Source organism: Littorina saxatilis, linkage group LG15, assembly GCF_037325665.1.
Source record: "Littorina saxatilis isolate snail1 linkage group LG15, US_GU_Lsax_2.0, whole genome shotgun sequence".
Taxonomy (NCBI): Eukaryota; Metazoa; Mollusca; class Gastropoda; order Littorinimorpha; family Littorinidae; genus Littorina; species Littorina saxatilis.
Window position 1 is genome coordinate 29,741,275 of NC_090259.1, and position 15,891 is coordinate 29,757,165.

General features: G+C 40.9%; 2 protein-coding genes across 3 annotated transcripts in view; both read left to right on the plus strand.

Annotated features, from left to right (window-relative positions):
* The window catches only part of LOC138949041 (TRMT1-like protein), a 322,855-nt gene that overhangs the window by 35,948 nt on the left and 271,016 nt on the right, over positions 1-15,891 (plus strand). Inside the window, exon 9 of one of the 2 annotated variants that reach the window (XR_011450148.1) lies at positions 9,568-9,584. The exons of the other annotated variant lie outside the window; for it this stretch is intronic. The gene's annotated coding sequence lies outside the window, so the exon portion shown is untranslated. Of the gene's footprint in view, positions 1-9,567; positions 9,585-15,891 lie in introns of those variants that run through there. 2 annotated transcript variants of the gene reach the window in all.
* On the plus strand, positions 3,039-13,875 carry LOC138949039 (pneumococcal serine-rich repeat protein-like). The gene is made up of 2 exons (XM_070320759.1): positions 3,039-3,865; positions 5,388-13,875. Exons 1-2 carry the CDS (start codon positions 3,643-3,645, stop codon positions 8,846-8,848), a joined length of 3,684 nt encoding a protein of 1,227 aa, XP_070176860.1. The 5' UTR covers positions 3,039-3,642; the 3' UTR covers positions 8,849-13,875.

Sequence of the window (15,891 nt, forward strand, 5' to 3'; positions counted from 1 at the left end):
GGCTGCGTCCGTTAGCTCAGGACAGACCACTACTGAACACCGTTGAAGTGACTCAGCAGAAGTGCAGTGTCATCTTCTGAGGGTAGCCTACCGCAGCGACCCCACATCCCCCCCTGGAGCGTCTGTAAAATCGACAAATCTGGCAGCGGAACGAAATTCAGAGGTGGTTGGAGCAGCGAGTGCTGAGACAGGGCGGTGTGAGAGCACAACGGGACAAAGGAACAGGTGTAAAGATGAGAGAAAAAAACCAAAAAAAACCGACCATGGTCTGTTTACCGTATAAAATGCACGACTTACACACGAACTGTTACCAAACCGATATGCTATTTGGGACCAATCCAAGTTTGTTTCCCTTTCTCGTGTGATCTTGCCGTGAGGTGGCGCCAGTTACCAGCCGAAAGAAAGAGGGGGCATAACCTCACCAGAACCGCCCATTCCAGCTCAATGATTAGGCCCAAAAAAAAAAATGGTCTGTTTCTGGTCACCCGACCGACCCTAAATTTCGGCGCCGACCCTAAACTTTTTTTTCCAAACTCAAATTTTTTTAAATTTTTTTTGGTGGTAAAGGACAGGGTGAGAAAATGAACAACAAAAACGTGTGAAAACGAAAGTCCGCTGACGATTTGTAAATGTGTTGAGTGTCTTGTCTCTATGTATAGTGAATCCAGTCTCTTTGCGCGATTTTTAAAGTTAGTTTTATTGGTCTACATTTGGGGTAAAAAAAATTAAAAAAAATAAAATAAAAAACCTACCTACCGACCCTATTTTTTTTAGCCATGTTACCAGAAACAGACAATTTTTTTTTTTGGCCTTAAAACTACTCACAATCCGGCCTATCACTGTAAAAAGAAGGTTCTAACAAGTTGATAACTTTTCACATTTGTTGCTTCAAATCCTGATTAAAAAATCTTAGATCTGCTTTAAAAAGTTCAAAATCTTGTCCGGGATTGCAGGAGGTTCAACAGTTGCTGAAGAAGCTGGTGAAGAGGTGCGAGTGGTACTTCCATCGCTACATCCACGGCGTTATGCAGTGTCCGCAGTGGGAACACCTCCCGAAAGAACTGCAGCAAGAACTTCTGCAAAGTTAGTACAGTGAAATCCCCCTTTTAGGACCTGTACAAATCAGGTCTTCAAATGGAGGGAGTCTTAAATTGGGGGTGAATTTAATGATGTTATGAACAAGAAATCTACAAAATCAAAATCTTTTTTAAGGGGAAGTCTTAAATTGGGGGTGAATTAAATGATGTTATGAACAAGAAATCTACAAAATCAAAATCTTTTTTAAGGGGAAGTCTTAAATTGGGGGTGAATTTAATGATGTTATGAACAAGAAATCTACAAAATCAAAATCTTTTTTAAGGGGAAGTCTTAAATTGGGGGTGAATTTGATGATGTTATGAACAAGAAATCTACAAAATCAAAATCTTTTTTAAGGGGAAGTCTTAAATTGGGGGTGAATTTGATGATGTTATGAACAAGAAATCTACAAAATCAAAGTCTTATAAAGGGGAAGTCTTAAATTGGGGGTGAATTTAATGATGTTATGAACAAGAAATCTACAAAAATCAAAGTCTTATAAAGGGGAAGTCTTAAATTGGGGGTAAATTTAATGATGTTATGAACAAGAAATCTACAAAATCAAAGTCTTATAAAGGGGAAGTCTTAAATTGGGGGTGAATTTAATGTTATGAACAAGAAATCTACAAAATCAAAGTCTTATAAAGGGGAAGTCTTGAATTGGGGGTGAATTTAATGATGTTATGAACAAGAAATCTACAAAATCAAAGTCTTATAAAGGGGAAGTCTTAAATTGGGGGTGAATTTAATGATGTTATAAACAAGAAATCTACAAAATCAAAGTCTTATAAAGGGGAAGTCTTAAATTGGGGGTAAATTTAATGATGTTATGAACTAGAAATCTACAAAATCAAAGTCTTATAAAGGGGAAGTCTTAAATTGGGTTGTCTTAAAATCAGGATTCCACTGTATCTGTTCAGTGGTCTGTTGTCAGTTACATGTGAATGCGCTGTTTTGATTGGTGTTGACGGGCGCAGGGGCGTGGTGGTAAGACGTCGGCCTCCTACTCGGGAGGTCGTGAGTTCGAATCCCGATTGGGTTAAGAGTGGAGATTTTTCCGATCTCCCAGGTCAACTTATGTGCAGACCTGCTAGTGACTTAACCCCCTTCGTGTGTACACGCAAGCACAAGACCAAGTGCGCACGGAAAAGATCCTGTAATCCATGTCGGAGTTCGGTGGGTTATGGAAACACAAAAATACCCAGCATGCCTACTCAACGAAAGCGGAGTGAAGCTGACTATGCTCTCAGAGTACAGTGTGGAGAACCCAAATGGGCAAACGAGCTCACACGTAACCAGAAAATTCTGGAACTCTGAAGAAGAAGATTGGTGTTGATTTGTGCGTCTCAGAATTGCAAGAGTATGTACTGGTTGGTAGTGCCTGTGTGTGTGTGTGTGCACAAAAACTGCACGCGTCAATGCATGTTCATCAGAGTGCTTATGCACATACTAGAACATATACTGATACAAGCACACGTGCAGAATGATGCATACACTCAAACACACGTGTCCTTGCACAAATATACATTTCCAGTTCTGTAGCTTAGAATACGTGAACTGTATCTTGTTTCTGTATTTTTCAGGTTTTTTGTTTTGTTTTTTATAGCTTATCACAGCATTTCTACATTTTTATGTTGTCTTTTCTCTTCTTTTTTTCAAGCAATGACCGAGACTTTCAGTAATTCCTTTGCGTGACGTCTAACCCTCTTACGTCATAATGTGACGTCTTCAAATAGTTTCTATCACACACGTCAAACACTTTTGACCGAGACGTAATCTTCTTATGCGAGCTTTATCCATAGACTCGGAAATGTTAAAGTTTCTATCACACACGCACGCACGCACGCACGCACGCACGCACGCACGCACAGACAGACAAAGTTTATCATCGCATAGGCTACACTTACGTGAGCCAAAAAATGACAACTTTACAATCATTTATTTTGTTTGTCAACAGAATCATCCTTTGTACCTGTTCATGCTGCCAGCGCTGTTGGTGCTCAGGTAGGTGCTTAGATGAGTACCTTATAAAGCAAAGCTCCATAGATTTGTTTTAAATTTCTTTTTGTAATTTTTTTCAAGGGAAACAACAGAACAGCTTTGAACCTATCGCAAAATTTATATGAAGAGAAAACTGCTTTTTTTTTTTTAACGTACACCTGTCCCCGAGTCTTGTTTTGACTCAAGTGGTACAGAAGTCTGCCAAGGTGTTGCAGTCTAATATCTGAAAATGGGGGCCCTGAGCGAGGGGTTACTGTGTACAGTGGAACCCCCCTTTTAAGACCTCCAAAAATCTGACAAAAACAGGTCTTATAAAGGAGGGAGTCTTAAAATGGGGGTAATTTTACAGAGGTTATGAACAGAAAGTCTGAGAAAACAAGGTCTTAAAAAGGAGGGAGTCTTAAATTGGGGGTCTTAAAAGGAGGGTTCCACTGTATACCTAATTCATTTGAAGGAGAATTACTGATAGTCAGACGACAACAGAACCACTCTCTTGTTTTGCAGAGTCGAGTAGCACAGAAATCAGCCAAGACATTGCAGGACAACATAGAACACACTGTCAGCATGCTGTGCGAGACAGACCCCACCCTCTTCCCCTCCCTTGCCCAGACCAGGAAAATCCTCCCCAACAACACCAAGCATCCTCTCAAAAGGTCTGAGGCCAAGAAGGATGCAGATACCAAAACTGATACAAAATCGGCAAGTCAGAAGAAAGGAATTGGAAAAACGGCAGCTGCCTCGACGAAAGCTCAAAAAGGAACATCTGCATCAGCCGCAAAAAGTGCAGGTAAACAGACCAAAAGTAATATGTGTGTGTGTGTCCGTGCGTGTTGGTGTGTGCGTATGTGTGTGTGTGCATGTATGCCTGCGTGTGTGCTTGCATGTGTGTTTTCTGACCGTGAGAGAAGAAGAAACAGAGTGGTTATGATGCTTGTTTTAACCTTCGCCATAGGTCGTGAGTACTTTAGTAACAGTCCGGACTTTAATTGCGAATATCTCGAAAACTAGGTGGAATTCTGTAATGAGCTTTTGGAAATGCCTCAAACACCTAAAAATCTATTATCTCCTAAACCCACATTAAAATTGATTGACAGGTAATTAAATAAACAAAGGTCAAACATCGACTATCTTCGCAGCACGTCGTGAGACACTATGTAACCATACTTTTAACAGTGTAATGTGACTTTCTGGTTCTCTTTCTGAGAAGAGTTCTGATCTATTTCAAGATGGCTCAAGGAACAAGCAGCGAACTCGAGCGGGAGTTTGAGTGAGTGTATGTGTGTGTGTGTGTGTGTGTCTGTGTGTGTGTGTGTGTGTGAGTGAGACGAGAGAGAGAGACAGACAGAGACAGACAGACAGACAGACAGACAGACTGACATACAGAGAGAGACAGACAGAGAGAGAGAGACAGACAGACAGAGAGACAGACAGACAGACAGACAGAAAAAGAGAGAGAGAGAGAAAAAGAGAGAGAAAAAGAGAGAGAGAGAGAAAAAGAGAGAGAGATAGAGAGAGAGAGAAAAAGAAAGAAAGAGAAAAAGAGAGAGAGAGATAGAGAGAGAGAGAAAAAGAGAGAGAGAGAAAAAGAGAAAGAGAGAGGGGGGGGGGAGGGGGAGGGCGGTACGAAAAAGAGCTCCTGTGCCGGTCCATTGTGTTCGCGGCTTACATCAACAAATGACTGAGTTTATGTTTCTCTTTCTCAGAAGAGTTCTCAACTTTCAAGGGGCCAGTTCGGGGTTGTGTTATTTTCAACCATACACATTGAGTAGTGGATTTGTAGATTGAAACCCTGATTGGGCCTTCCGGATGTGTACACAGAAGTTTTCAGACAAAATCGCGATTGTAAGGGAGATGATTGTGGGTTCGATGTCAAAATAAAAGCTGAGTTATGGTTCCTGTTTATTTCAGGTAAGAATTAACTTGGTGCGTAATTACACAACACGTAAAAGATAAATGTAAGTACAAAATCGGAAATGTATTTAGTTTGATAATCTAATTCAATGAAAAGCCTGATTTCTGTATTTTTTTCTTTTTTTTTCTTGTTCTTGTTTTGTTTACCCGTGCATGTTTTTCCTTCTTTGAGAAGTATGGTTACATGGGTACTCACGACGTGCTGCAAAGAATGTTTTTAGCGACCTACGGCGAAGGTTAAGTAAGTATTATAATTTATTTTCTGAATTCTTTTTATACATGTGTATGTTTTGGTGTGCATGATTTCAGCGGATGCCTTAATTTTAACCACAACGTTGGGATGAATTCCCAACGGTTGGTGATAAAGTATTCTATAATTTTGTTTTTGTTTTTTGCAGCGTCAGGAACCTCAGCACAAACTCGAGCAGAAGTGCTGAAAGGGAAGCATGGTAAAAGCGGTTCTGCCTCATCTCCAAGACCAAGTTCTGCCCAAACCAGCAGAGATCAAGGTAAAGGTTCTGCAGCAACATCATCATCATCATATGGAGCTGCAAGACCTGACTCAGCCAGGAACTCTTCTTTTCGAGGCACAGGCGCTTCGGCATCATCTGCAGCTGCAAGACCATCTTCATTGAAGGGCAATCCAACAGGGGCTACAGTTGGTGTGAAAGCCACCACAATGAAAATAAACCCATCCCAAGGAAAAGGGGCATCTGCATCTGACAAAGCAGCAGAAGCTAGTTCAGTAAACAGCTCACAAGAGCAGGCTACAGGCGGTTCTGCGTCAGCCACAACATCTCGACCGAACTCGGCGAAGAACAAAACCACTTCTGGGCCAACGAGCAGCCAGTCACATGACAAAACCAATGCTGCACCAGCTAGAACCAGTGCTGCAAGGAGCCGTCAAGGGCAGGCTAAAAGTACTGCAGAATCTGCCACAGCACCAAGACCTAGCTCATCCCAGAGTAGCCAGCGTCAGAGCAAAATTGATTCTGCACCAACAAGACCCAGCTCAGCAAAGAGTTATCAAGCACAGACAAAAAGCTCGGCTGCATCGGCCGCACCACCAAAACCAAGTTCATCAAAAGGCATGAAGCCGTCTTTATCAACAAGACCAAGCTCGGCAAAAGCCAACTGGGGTACTAGCACGTCTGCATCAACAAAAGGTTCGATGACATCGACTGATGGTGCATCCACCCAACTTACTACTGAACCCACAGCTTCCAAGTCAGGTGCATCAAACCGTGGTGGAGCCAGTGTTAGACCCTCATCTACACCTAGACCTTTATCTGCATCTAGACCACCATCTGCATCCGCTTCAACTGAAGGCCCAAGGCCTGGCTCATCCAGAACAAGTAAACATCAGGACAAACGTTTGTCCATGTCAACCATTCAACCCACAGCTTCAAAAACAAAGTTTCAAGCAACCTCACGCGCACCGGCCACCAAGGCTTTGTCGTTGTCTTTTGCAGGACCCAGTTCCGGAACCGCAGGAGTATCAGCTCGCGAAAGAGCTGCCTTGTATGCCAGAGGCGTAGCAGGCAGAAGTGCAGCACTGAATGGCAGCAAAGCTGGTCCATCAGGAAAAAACACACCTAAAGCTGCACAGAAAGAGACTCAAGCCAGCAAGTCTGCCCAGACTGTCGGTCCAACAAAAACAACAGAGAGAGCTGACAGAGCAGCAGCGAGGCAACCCCCGGCAACCAAATCATCTAGCGCTGTGGCTGATGGCAAGACTTCAAATGGAGCGTCAAGCAAGGGAGCTGCTTTTTCCCAGGGAGGTGGATCTTCTCAAGTCCACAATGGTACGGCTGACCAGGGACGGCGCGGTAATCAAGCCACTCAGACAAGCATCAGCTACGCAGAAAGCGACCGAGTCAAATCTTGTGACGAAAACACTGAAGCAAGCAAGCAGGAGAGCCCTCAGGTTGAAACTCACTCAACGATCTCAAGTGCAGCTTCTGTAGCAGAAGCAGGCTACCCAGGTCTTCTGCAAGAAGAGGGGAATAACGATGACCAAAAGACTGCTGATACTGATGACAAGACAGCTTCAGGCAAGGAAAGAGAAGTGCAGCAGCCCTTACCAGTACAAACTAATACAGCAGAAGATGCTCAAGAGCAGGTTGCAGTAATTGTTCAGGATCAAGGCATGGCACTCGGCTGCAAGGAAGACATTGTCACCGAATCCAGAGAAACGGTAGCAGGTTTGACCCAAGTCTCCAAAGATGTGGAAGAATCAGTGTCACTGGACGGTGCTGCCGTTGGCGTTGAGTCTGACAAAGTGTCAGCAGAGTACGGAAATCAAGAGAGTGACAGCTCCGCAGCAGACACAGAACAGCCTTCAGTTGTATCCAAAACTATTGAACCTGAAACCGTTGAACCCGGAACTATTGAACCTGGAAGTACTGAACCAAAAACTGTAATACCTGACACTATTGAGCCTGTAGCTATGGAACCTGAAACTGTTAAGGCTGAAACTGTTGAACCCGGAACTATTGAACCTGAAACTACGGAACCAAAAACTGTAATACCTGACACTATTGAGCCTGTAGCTATGGAACCTGAAACTGTTAAGGCTGAAACTGTTGAACCTGGAACTATTGAACCTGAAACTACAGAACCCAAAACTGTTGTATCTGACACTACTGAGCCTGTAGCTATGGAACCTGAAACTGTTAAGGCTGAAACTGTTGAACCCGGAACTGTTGAACCTGAAACTACTGAACCCAAAACTGTTGTATCTGACACTATTGAGCCTGCAGTTATGGAACCTAAAACTGTTGATCCTCAAACTGTTGAACCGGAAACTACTGAATATGATGATGATATGGAGGGATCAGCAACTCCAAAGAGGGCTGAAATTCCCCCAGAGGAAACAGAAAACGCATCAAGTCCAACAGTCATGTCCAAGACTGAGGAGGATGAGGGTATGTCTGTCACTCCGGGAAAATACAAAGCGTCACCTTCAAAAGGTGGAGAGTCTCCCATTCCCACCATTGTTATTAACACTGGAGATGATTCTACCGAAGAAACCACGGAGGAAACACCAGAGACAGTTACCAAGGAAGCTGGAGATACTTCAGACACCACAATGGTTAACAAAGCTGAGACTGCGATTCCCACCATTATTTATACCACTGAAGATGATTCCGCTGATCCAGATGAGGAGACGCCTATAATTGTCACCACAGACGCTAGAGATACTTCAGATCCTAACAACGCTGAAGGTCAACCAAGAGTAGAATCAAGAGTAGATGAAGAGACATCTGTTCCAAGCATCACCATAACAACTGACGATGAAGACAACGCATCAGTAGAATTTGATCTGTATGAGAAGACGGATGAAACAGAAGAAGTGGTGTCTGCTTCCGCCACAGATGCTGCATCCGATCTGATAAAAGACGAGTCAGTTCCAAGCATCACCATAACAACTGACGACGAAGACGACGCACCGGAAACACCTGAACAACCAGAAAAAATGGAAAACCCAGAGGAGCCGGAATCAGTATCCACGATAGGAGCAGAATCTGATATGAACTCCTCCGGTTCTCAAGAGAAGACCGCAGTCACTGAAGACGATGTCTCAGCAGAAAATGGTGGAGAAAGCAATGATGCATTGCATAAGGAATCTGCCAATAATCAGAAAGAAAATGCATACGTTAATGTTCAAGACGCCAATGAAAAGATTCAGGGGGAAGAGAACAGCCACATCACTGAAGAGCAGAACAGCAACCAAGAGAGAGATGAGACAGAATTCAGGGCTGATACCAGTTCAGCAGAAAGCCACGAGAAGCAGGAAAATCTCACTGAGAACACACTGCAAGGAGATGTCAATGGAAATTGTCACAAGAGTGAATGAAGCAGACCACCTCTGGTATCATAACTTGAGAGGAACCGCGCAATGAAAACGCCTAGGTTTTTTTTTCTTTTTTTTTTCTTTCTTTTTTTCTTCTTCTCTTCATTTTTCTTTCTTTTTTTCTGTTTTTTTCCTGTTTTTTCTCTCTCTTTTTACGTACTTTGTTCTTTTTGCTTCTTCTCTTTGAAAACGCGTAGTAACTCTGAAGACGGAGTATGGTTGCGAAAATAGTGGAGGGAAAAGCAGTGATATATGTAAACGTCCTCTTCAGAAAATGTGAGTGCACAGAGTTTTAGCCCACAAACGCAGAAGAAGAAGAAAATGAAATTGCTTGGTGCCATATATATAACGGTCGTTTTCATTGATTTTGTCATTGTTCATATACTGCTGATGTTACTACCAAACAAGTTTGCCAGGGTAGCTTCTTACTGAGCAATTTTTACAAGCAAAACTCTGTTTGAAGAATAATTTACAGTGGTACCTGCGATATGAGGCACCTCATGAGAAGACACATTCGGTTGACCCCCCGCCGGTTAGGGGGAAGAATTTACCCGATGCTCCCCAGCATGTCGTAAGAGGCGACTAACGGATTCTGTTTCTCCTTTTACCCTTGTTAAGTGTTTCTTGTATAGAATATAGTCAATGTTTGTAAAGATTTTAGTCAAGCAGTATGTAAGAAATGTTAAGTCTTTTGTACTGGAAACTTGCATTCTCCCAGTAAGGTAATATATTGTACTACATGCAAGCCCCTGGAGCAATTTTTTTATTACATGTAGTGCTTAGCTTTTGTGAACAAGAAACAATTAACAAGTGGCTCTATCCCATCTCCCCCCCCCCCCCCCCCCTTTCCCCGTCGCGATATAACCTTCGTGGTTGAAAATGACGTTAAACACCAAATAAATAAATAAATAAATAAACATTCGGTTGTCCCTATGACTAGTAATTGTAACAAAATAAACCTGTCATGCGAGGGCACCTGCAATGTAGGGACACTGTTGGCCGGTCCCAAGGTGTTCTCTCTTGGCAGGTACTACTGTAGTAACAAAATATTCAAAGAACTAAATTGCCAAGGATTTTTTTTCTCAAAAAGTGTGAGGGTTCTTCCCTAATTCTGTAACCAAGGTCAACAATGTGGGCGTGTTGCTTCTTTCTTCTTGTCGTTCGCTGGTTTGCGTTTTTGCGTGGATCTGTGGTTGGTTAAGGTGCGCCTGTTGGCCCAGATCCTCCGACTTCAGCCCTTAGGTTTCTTTCGGGGTTACCCCGCCCTTAGTTCCTGGCTCAAAAACCTAACCCTGGGAACCCATGGGGGATTTCTTACCGGGGGTCACACCCCGGGGCTAGAGCTTTTAATGCGGCTCTTACCCGCATGGTGTAACCGTCATCGGACACGTAGGGCATTTATAGGGTAGTCAGTGCCATCTGCCAACCCACCCCGTCCTGGTAGAGACACCGCTAGTTGGTCCGGGACTGCTTATTCTATATTCGCAGCTGGCCCCCATATCTGGGGGCCGTTCCCCTATCCGCCACCTGGGGACCCGCCGGGTTGAGGATAGTCGCCCCCCTACTGAATTGAAAGTAGTCTGTTCCCGGGTGTTGCTTCTTTGATTCTGCAGACAAGGTTTAATGATAAAAGTGCATGTAATCATGTTCATTCCAAATGTTGTTCCCAGACTCGGAAAAGGGAAAAACAGTAGTCAATTTGACGCGAATTGAAATATATATTGGTCAAAATATCCTGGCTACAAAAATATTCTTCTTTCAAAAAAAACCTCCTACGTAGTCAAATCGCTAATGATCGATAATGAGTCAGATTTAAAAAAAAATTATGCATAAATGCCCTAAGACCGAGGCCTGAGAAAAATGCTGCATTCCCTTTGCGCACCAGAAGAATTTAAATGTCTTTTTCAGATCATGTCACAAATTGATCCTAACGATTGTTGATACACTCCCACCCCCTCCCAGCAGCATCCCAATTCTAACCATCAATCTTTTGCACCTTAACCAGAGACAGAGTAGTCACTTGATAGTCAATGCTTTGGTGCAGGTTAATTCTGTAAAACTCAGTTGATGCACAATCAGAGTCTGTGTAGCAAACTAAGTTCATTTGTACCACATCATGTATAACATAAGATCTCTGTTCTTGGATTCAATGATACAAACTACGGTATGGTTTTGTGTCGTTTTCATAAGTGTCTACTTTACTTGGTGATTGAATCAACAGTCAGTTCTATACAACAAACAGAAGCCAGCAGTGTTTGAAATTGTTGCTACAAGTAGATCTCCGCATTTCAAGATTATGTGACTGTTTCACTTTTTCCTCATGGTAACAAATGTTTGTTTTTTGTTTTTGTTTTGTTTTGTTTTGTTTGTTGCTTTGTTGATACTGTACAACATGTATTCATATTTTATTGTTTAAAACTTTCAGCATGTCGTAAGAGGCGACTAACAGATTCTGTTTCTCTTTTTACCCTTGTTAAGTGTTTCTTGTATAGAATATAGTCAATTTTTGTAAAGATTTTAGTCAAGCAGTATGTAAGAAATGTTAAGTTCTTTGTACTGGAAACTTGCATTCTCCCAGTAAGGTAATACATTGTACTACGTTGCAAGCCCCTGGAGCAAAGTTTTGATTAGTGCTTTTGTGAACAAGAAACAATTGACAAGTGGCTCTATCCCATCTCCCCCCTTTCCCCGTTGCGATATAACCTTCGTGGTTGAAAACGACAAACACCAAATAAAGAAAGATCCTCTTCCAACTGTGGTTATTTTTTAACTGTGATAAAAATAAGTCTGTGCTGTGCAATGCAATGGGTTTGTTGTCTTTGGTAACATGGTTGTGTACTTTGCAGTGGCCCGATGTTAAATGCAATGAGCTTGTTGTCTTTGGTAACATGGTTGTGTGCTTTGCAGTGACCCGATGTTAAATGCAATGAGCTTGTTTCTTTGGTAACATGGTTGTGTGCTTTGCAGTGGCCCGATGTTAAATGCAATGAGCTTGTTGTCTTTGGTAACATGGTTGTGTGCTTTGCAGTGGCCCGATGTTAAATGCAATGAGCTTGTTGTCTTTGGTAACATGGTTGTGTGCTTTGCAGTGGCCCGATGTTAAATGCAATGAGCTTGTTGTCTTTGGTAACATGGTTGTGTGCTTTGCAGTGGCCCGATGTTAAATGCAATGAGCTTGTTGTCTTTGGTAACATGGTTGTGTGCTTTGCAGTGGCCCGATGTTAAATGCAATGAGCTTGTTGTCTTTGGTAACATGGTTGTGTGCTTTGCAGTGGCCCGATGTTAAATGCAATGAGCTTGTTGTCTTTGGTAACATGGTTGTGTGCTTTGCAGTGGCCCGATGTTAAATGCAATGAGCTTGTTGTCTTTGGTAACATGGTTGTATGCTTTGCAGTGGCCCGATGTTAAATGCAATGAGCTTGTCTTTGGTAACATGGTTGTATGCTTTGCAGTGGCCGGATGTTAAATGCATCAAGATAATTTCACTGGAACTGTTATCTGTGGTACTTTACTGAGGCAAAGTTTAATTAATATTAATAAAGTAATTTATTTGGACTATTGACAGGTACAGTTGTACATTACATAATCACTTTAACTTTCTCATAGATTGTTCATGATCAGTTATGTTGAATTGCAATGAAGTCCTGCAGTATATTTAAATGACTGCATGGATAGCACAGCAGGGTACTTTTATTTTTGGAGAAAACATGTTCGCGCGTTGCATGATTATATTCTGAAATAAGATTGCTATGAACAAAGAAATCTCAGTAACTGAGAGGAATAATTAATTTAAGATTTCTACTTCATGGCACCACTGATCTAAAGATAAAACACATTTGCTGTTCTGTCAACAAGAAAATTCATAGTGAATTTGTGTGTGGATGACAAAACAGAAAGGACTTTTTTTGACAAATACAAAAGTATGTGAAGATAATGTGTCAGAATGAGAAAGTTGGAAAAAAACCCAGAAAAGAAGAAAACGAAAGGAAGAATAAAAATAAAACTTATGGTACATACAGCATCAACAAGAAATGTCCTTTTGACTATCACACCCCATCACCCCATCCCCTCCAAAAATCAATTTTGAGAATACAGTCGTCAAGTTTGCCAATGTTTTGTGGACAATGTCTGTGTGATATTACACGTTGGTGATGCAAATTCTTATTCTACGGAGTATTTGTGGCTGTATCTTTTGCATTTATATTTTGCAACACACTTTCAATTGATCGTTTGCCATTTGACTCCTCTTTCCCCCACCTCCAAACTTTTGAGAATTTGAAACAAATAATTAAAAATCTATTTAAAAAAAATATGGTTACTTGTGAATGTGTCGTTTTGTCTCTAATTAAACGTTCCATGAACTTAACTTTCTTGGTTGTTTTTTGTTGTTGTTGAGGATATTATAGGCTGGAAATTTGTCATCAAAAGCTCCAAAAAAATTTCTGCATTTGCATTTATAGTTTGCAATGTACATGTACTCTGGTCACAATTGTTTGAGAATCCACATTTGTTCTCAAAATCTAATCTGGACATTTTGTCATCCAGGGCTCCTCTGTTTTGCAAAAAAACCAAAAAACAAAGTAATTGTGTGAGACATTGTATAATGAAAAGTTTCTGACACAAACTTCAGAATCAGATCAAAGAGCATTTGCTGTATATTTTGTTTTACATTTTGCAGTTTACAATTGTACTTGTCACAATTTTTGGAGAATTCTCCTTTTTTTTTCTTTCTTTTTTTCTGTAGTCTGGAAATGTCATCCAAGGCTCCACCTTTTTGCAGGAAATGTCGTTGTGTGATATAAGGACAGGTTGTGATGCAAACGTTGGAAACAGTCTGCAGAGCATTTGCTCTGTTCGCTGTATTATATTATTTGCTTTTGTGGTATATTCTGCATTGTACTTTTGTCTGCCATGGGACTTTTCCCGTAACTTATTTTGATCACATCCACATCTTTCAGAATATAGTCTGGAAATGTATCATCCTACGCTCCCGTTTTGCAAAAAAAAAAAAAAAAAAAAAAAAAATCACACACAAAAACACCTGCCATAGTGTGATAAAAAGACAAGTTTATGATACAGTTTTAACTGTAGAACCATGCAGTTTAAAGAGCACTTTCTCTAGTTGCTGTATATTTTGCTTTTGCGTTTACAATTACCATGCACCTTGTGACTTTATGACTGCCAGTTTGTTAATTTAACCAAAGTCAGCCTGCTGACTGCATGCACAGATAGTTTGATTATTGAACAAGGGTATTTTTCAGTCTCTGTTTTTATATTTAGTCAAGTTTTGACTAAATATTTTAACATCGAGGGGGAATCGAAACGAGGGTCGTGGTGTATGTGCGTGTGTGCGTGCGTGTGTGCGTGTAGAGCGATTCAGACTAAACTACTGGACCGATCTTTATGAAATTTGACATGAGAGTTCCTGGGTATGAAATCCCCGAACGTTTTTTTCATTTTTTAGATAAATGTCTTTGATGACGTCATATCCGGCTTTTCGTGAAAGTTGAGGCGGCACTGTCACGCCCTCATTTTTCAACCAAATTGGTTAAAATTTTGGTCAAGTAATCTTCGACGAAGCCCGGACTTCGGTATTGCATTTCAGCGTGGTGGCTTAAAAATTAATTAATGACTTTGGTCATTAAAAATCGGAAAATTGTTAAAAAAAATAAAAATTTATAAAACGATCCAAATTTACGTTTATCTTATTCTCCATCATTTGCTGATTCCAAAAACATAAATATGTTATATTCGGATTAAAAACAAGCTCTGAAAATTAAAAATATAAAAATTATCAAAATTAAATTGTCGAAATCAATTTAAAAACACTTTCATCTTATTCCTTGTCGGTTCCTGATTCCAAAAACATATAGATATGATATGTTTGGATTAAAAACACGCTCAGAAAGTTAAAACAAAGAGAGGTACAGAAAAGCGTGCTATCCTTCTTAGCGCAACTACTACCCCGCTCTTCTTGTCAATTTCACTGCCTTTGCCATGAGCGGTGGCCTGACGATGCTACGAGTAAAATGGCATTGCGTTTCATTCTGTGAGTTCGACAGCTACTTGACTAAATATTGTATTTTCGCCTTACGCGACTTGTTCTTTACTTTTTTTGTCATTGGTTTCAATACTTACTTGTTTAAGCAACTTTCCTTGCTGATTGAGTAAAAAAAGAATGGTTGTATTTTCCTATCCACATTTTAGTTTGATGATGTGCTTGAGTGACAATCTTGTCGATCTAATGCGTGGGTGGGCCTGAAAAAAAAGAGACCATATTCGAATCCGGATTTTCGGCATATACCGGAAGAATCCCACCCATGCTAATTATGCCGTCCTTCCCATGTATATAATCATGTACACTGCCACAGACTTTTCCTTTTACTGAGGATAGCAATATCTTTCCACTAGGACGCATACCAAATATCAACATGATTACTACTTATTGTGTGGGGTATGAATATTTTGCCACATGAATTTCGCAGATTGTCCTGTATGAAATTATTTCACCAGAAAATATCTCCTACAAAGAATGTTGACAGGCTGTTAAATTGTATGTATCCGAGTGGAATACTGGTTTTCATTGTAAAGACCTCGACAGATCTATGATTATTTACATAAAAACTTATATGGGATATATGATCATTTACATAAAGATTTATATGGGAAGGACGGTATGTTTAACCATACTGCTTTGCATTCCACATAGAATTTCTTATTACGACTTTGAATTCCTTTTGCCAGGCTGAATGGTTTTGACTACACCTCGTGACTTTCTTCAGCATTTCCTTTACTTCACAGTGAGGTGAAACCATTATTTCATTAACAATAAACTTGTTATAGTCTACTGCGGGTTAGGGGGAAGAATTTACCCGATGCTCCCCAGCATGTCGTAAGAGGTGACTAACGGATTCTGTTTCTCCTTTTACCCTTGTTAAGTGTTTCTTGTATAGAATATAGTCCATTTTTGTAAAGATTTTAGTCAAGCAGTATGTAAGAAATGTTAAGGCCTTTGTACTGGAAACTTGCATTCTCCCAGTAAGGTC

Coding starts and splice junctions, on each gene's coding strand:
- LOC138949039 (XM_070320759.1), top strand. CDS start 3,643: ATGCTGTGCGAGACAGACCCCACCCTCTTCCCCTCCCTTGCCCAGACC. Junction 3,866..5,387: donor ATCAGCCGCAAAAAGTGCAG/GTAAACAGACCA, acceptor TGTTTTTTGCAG/CGTCAGGAACCTCAGCACAA.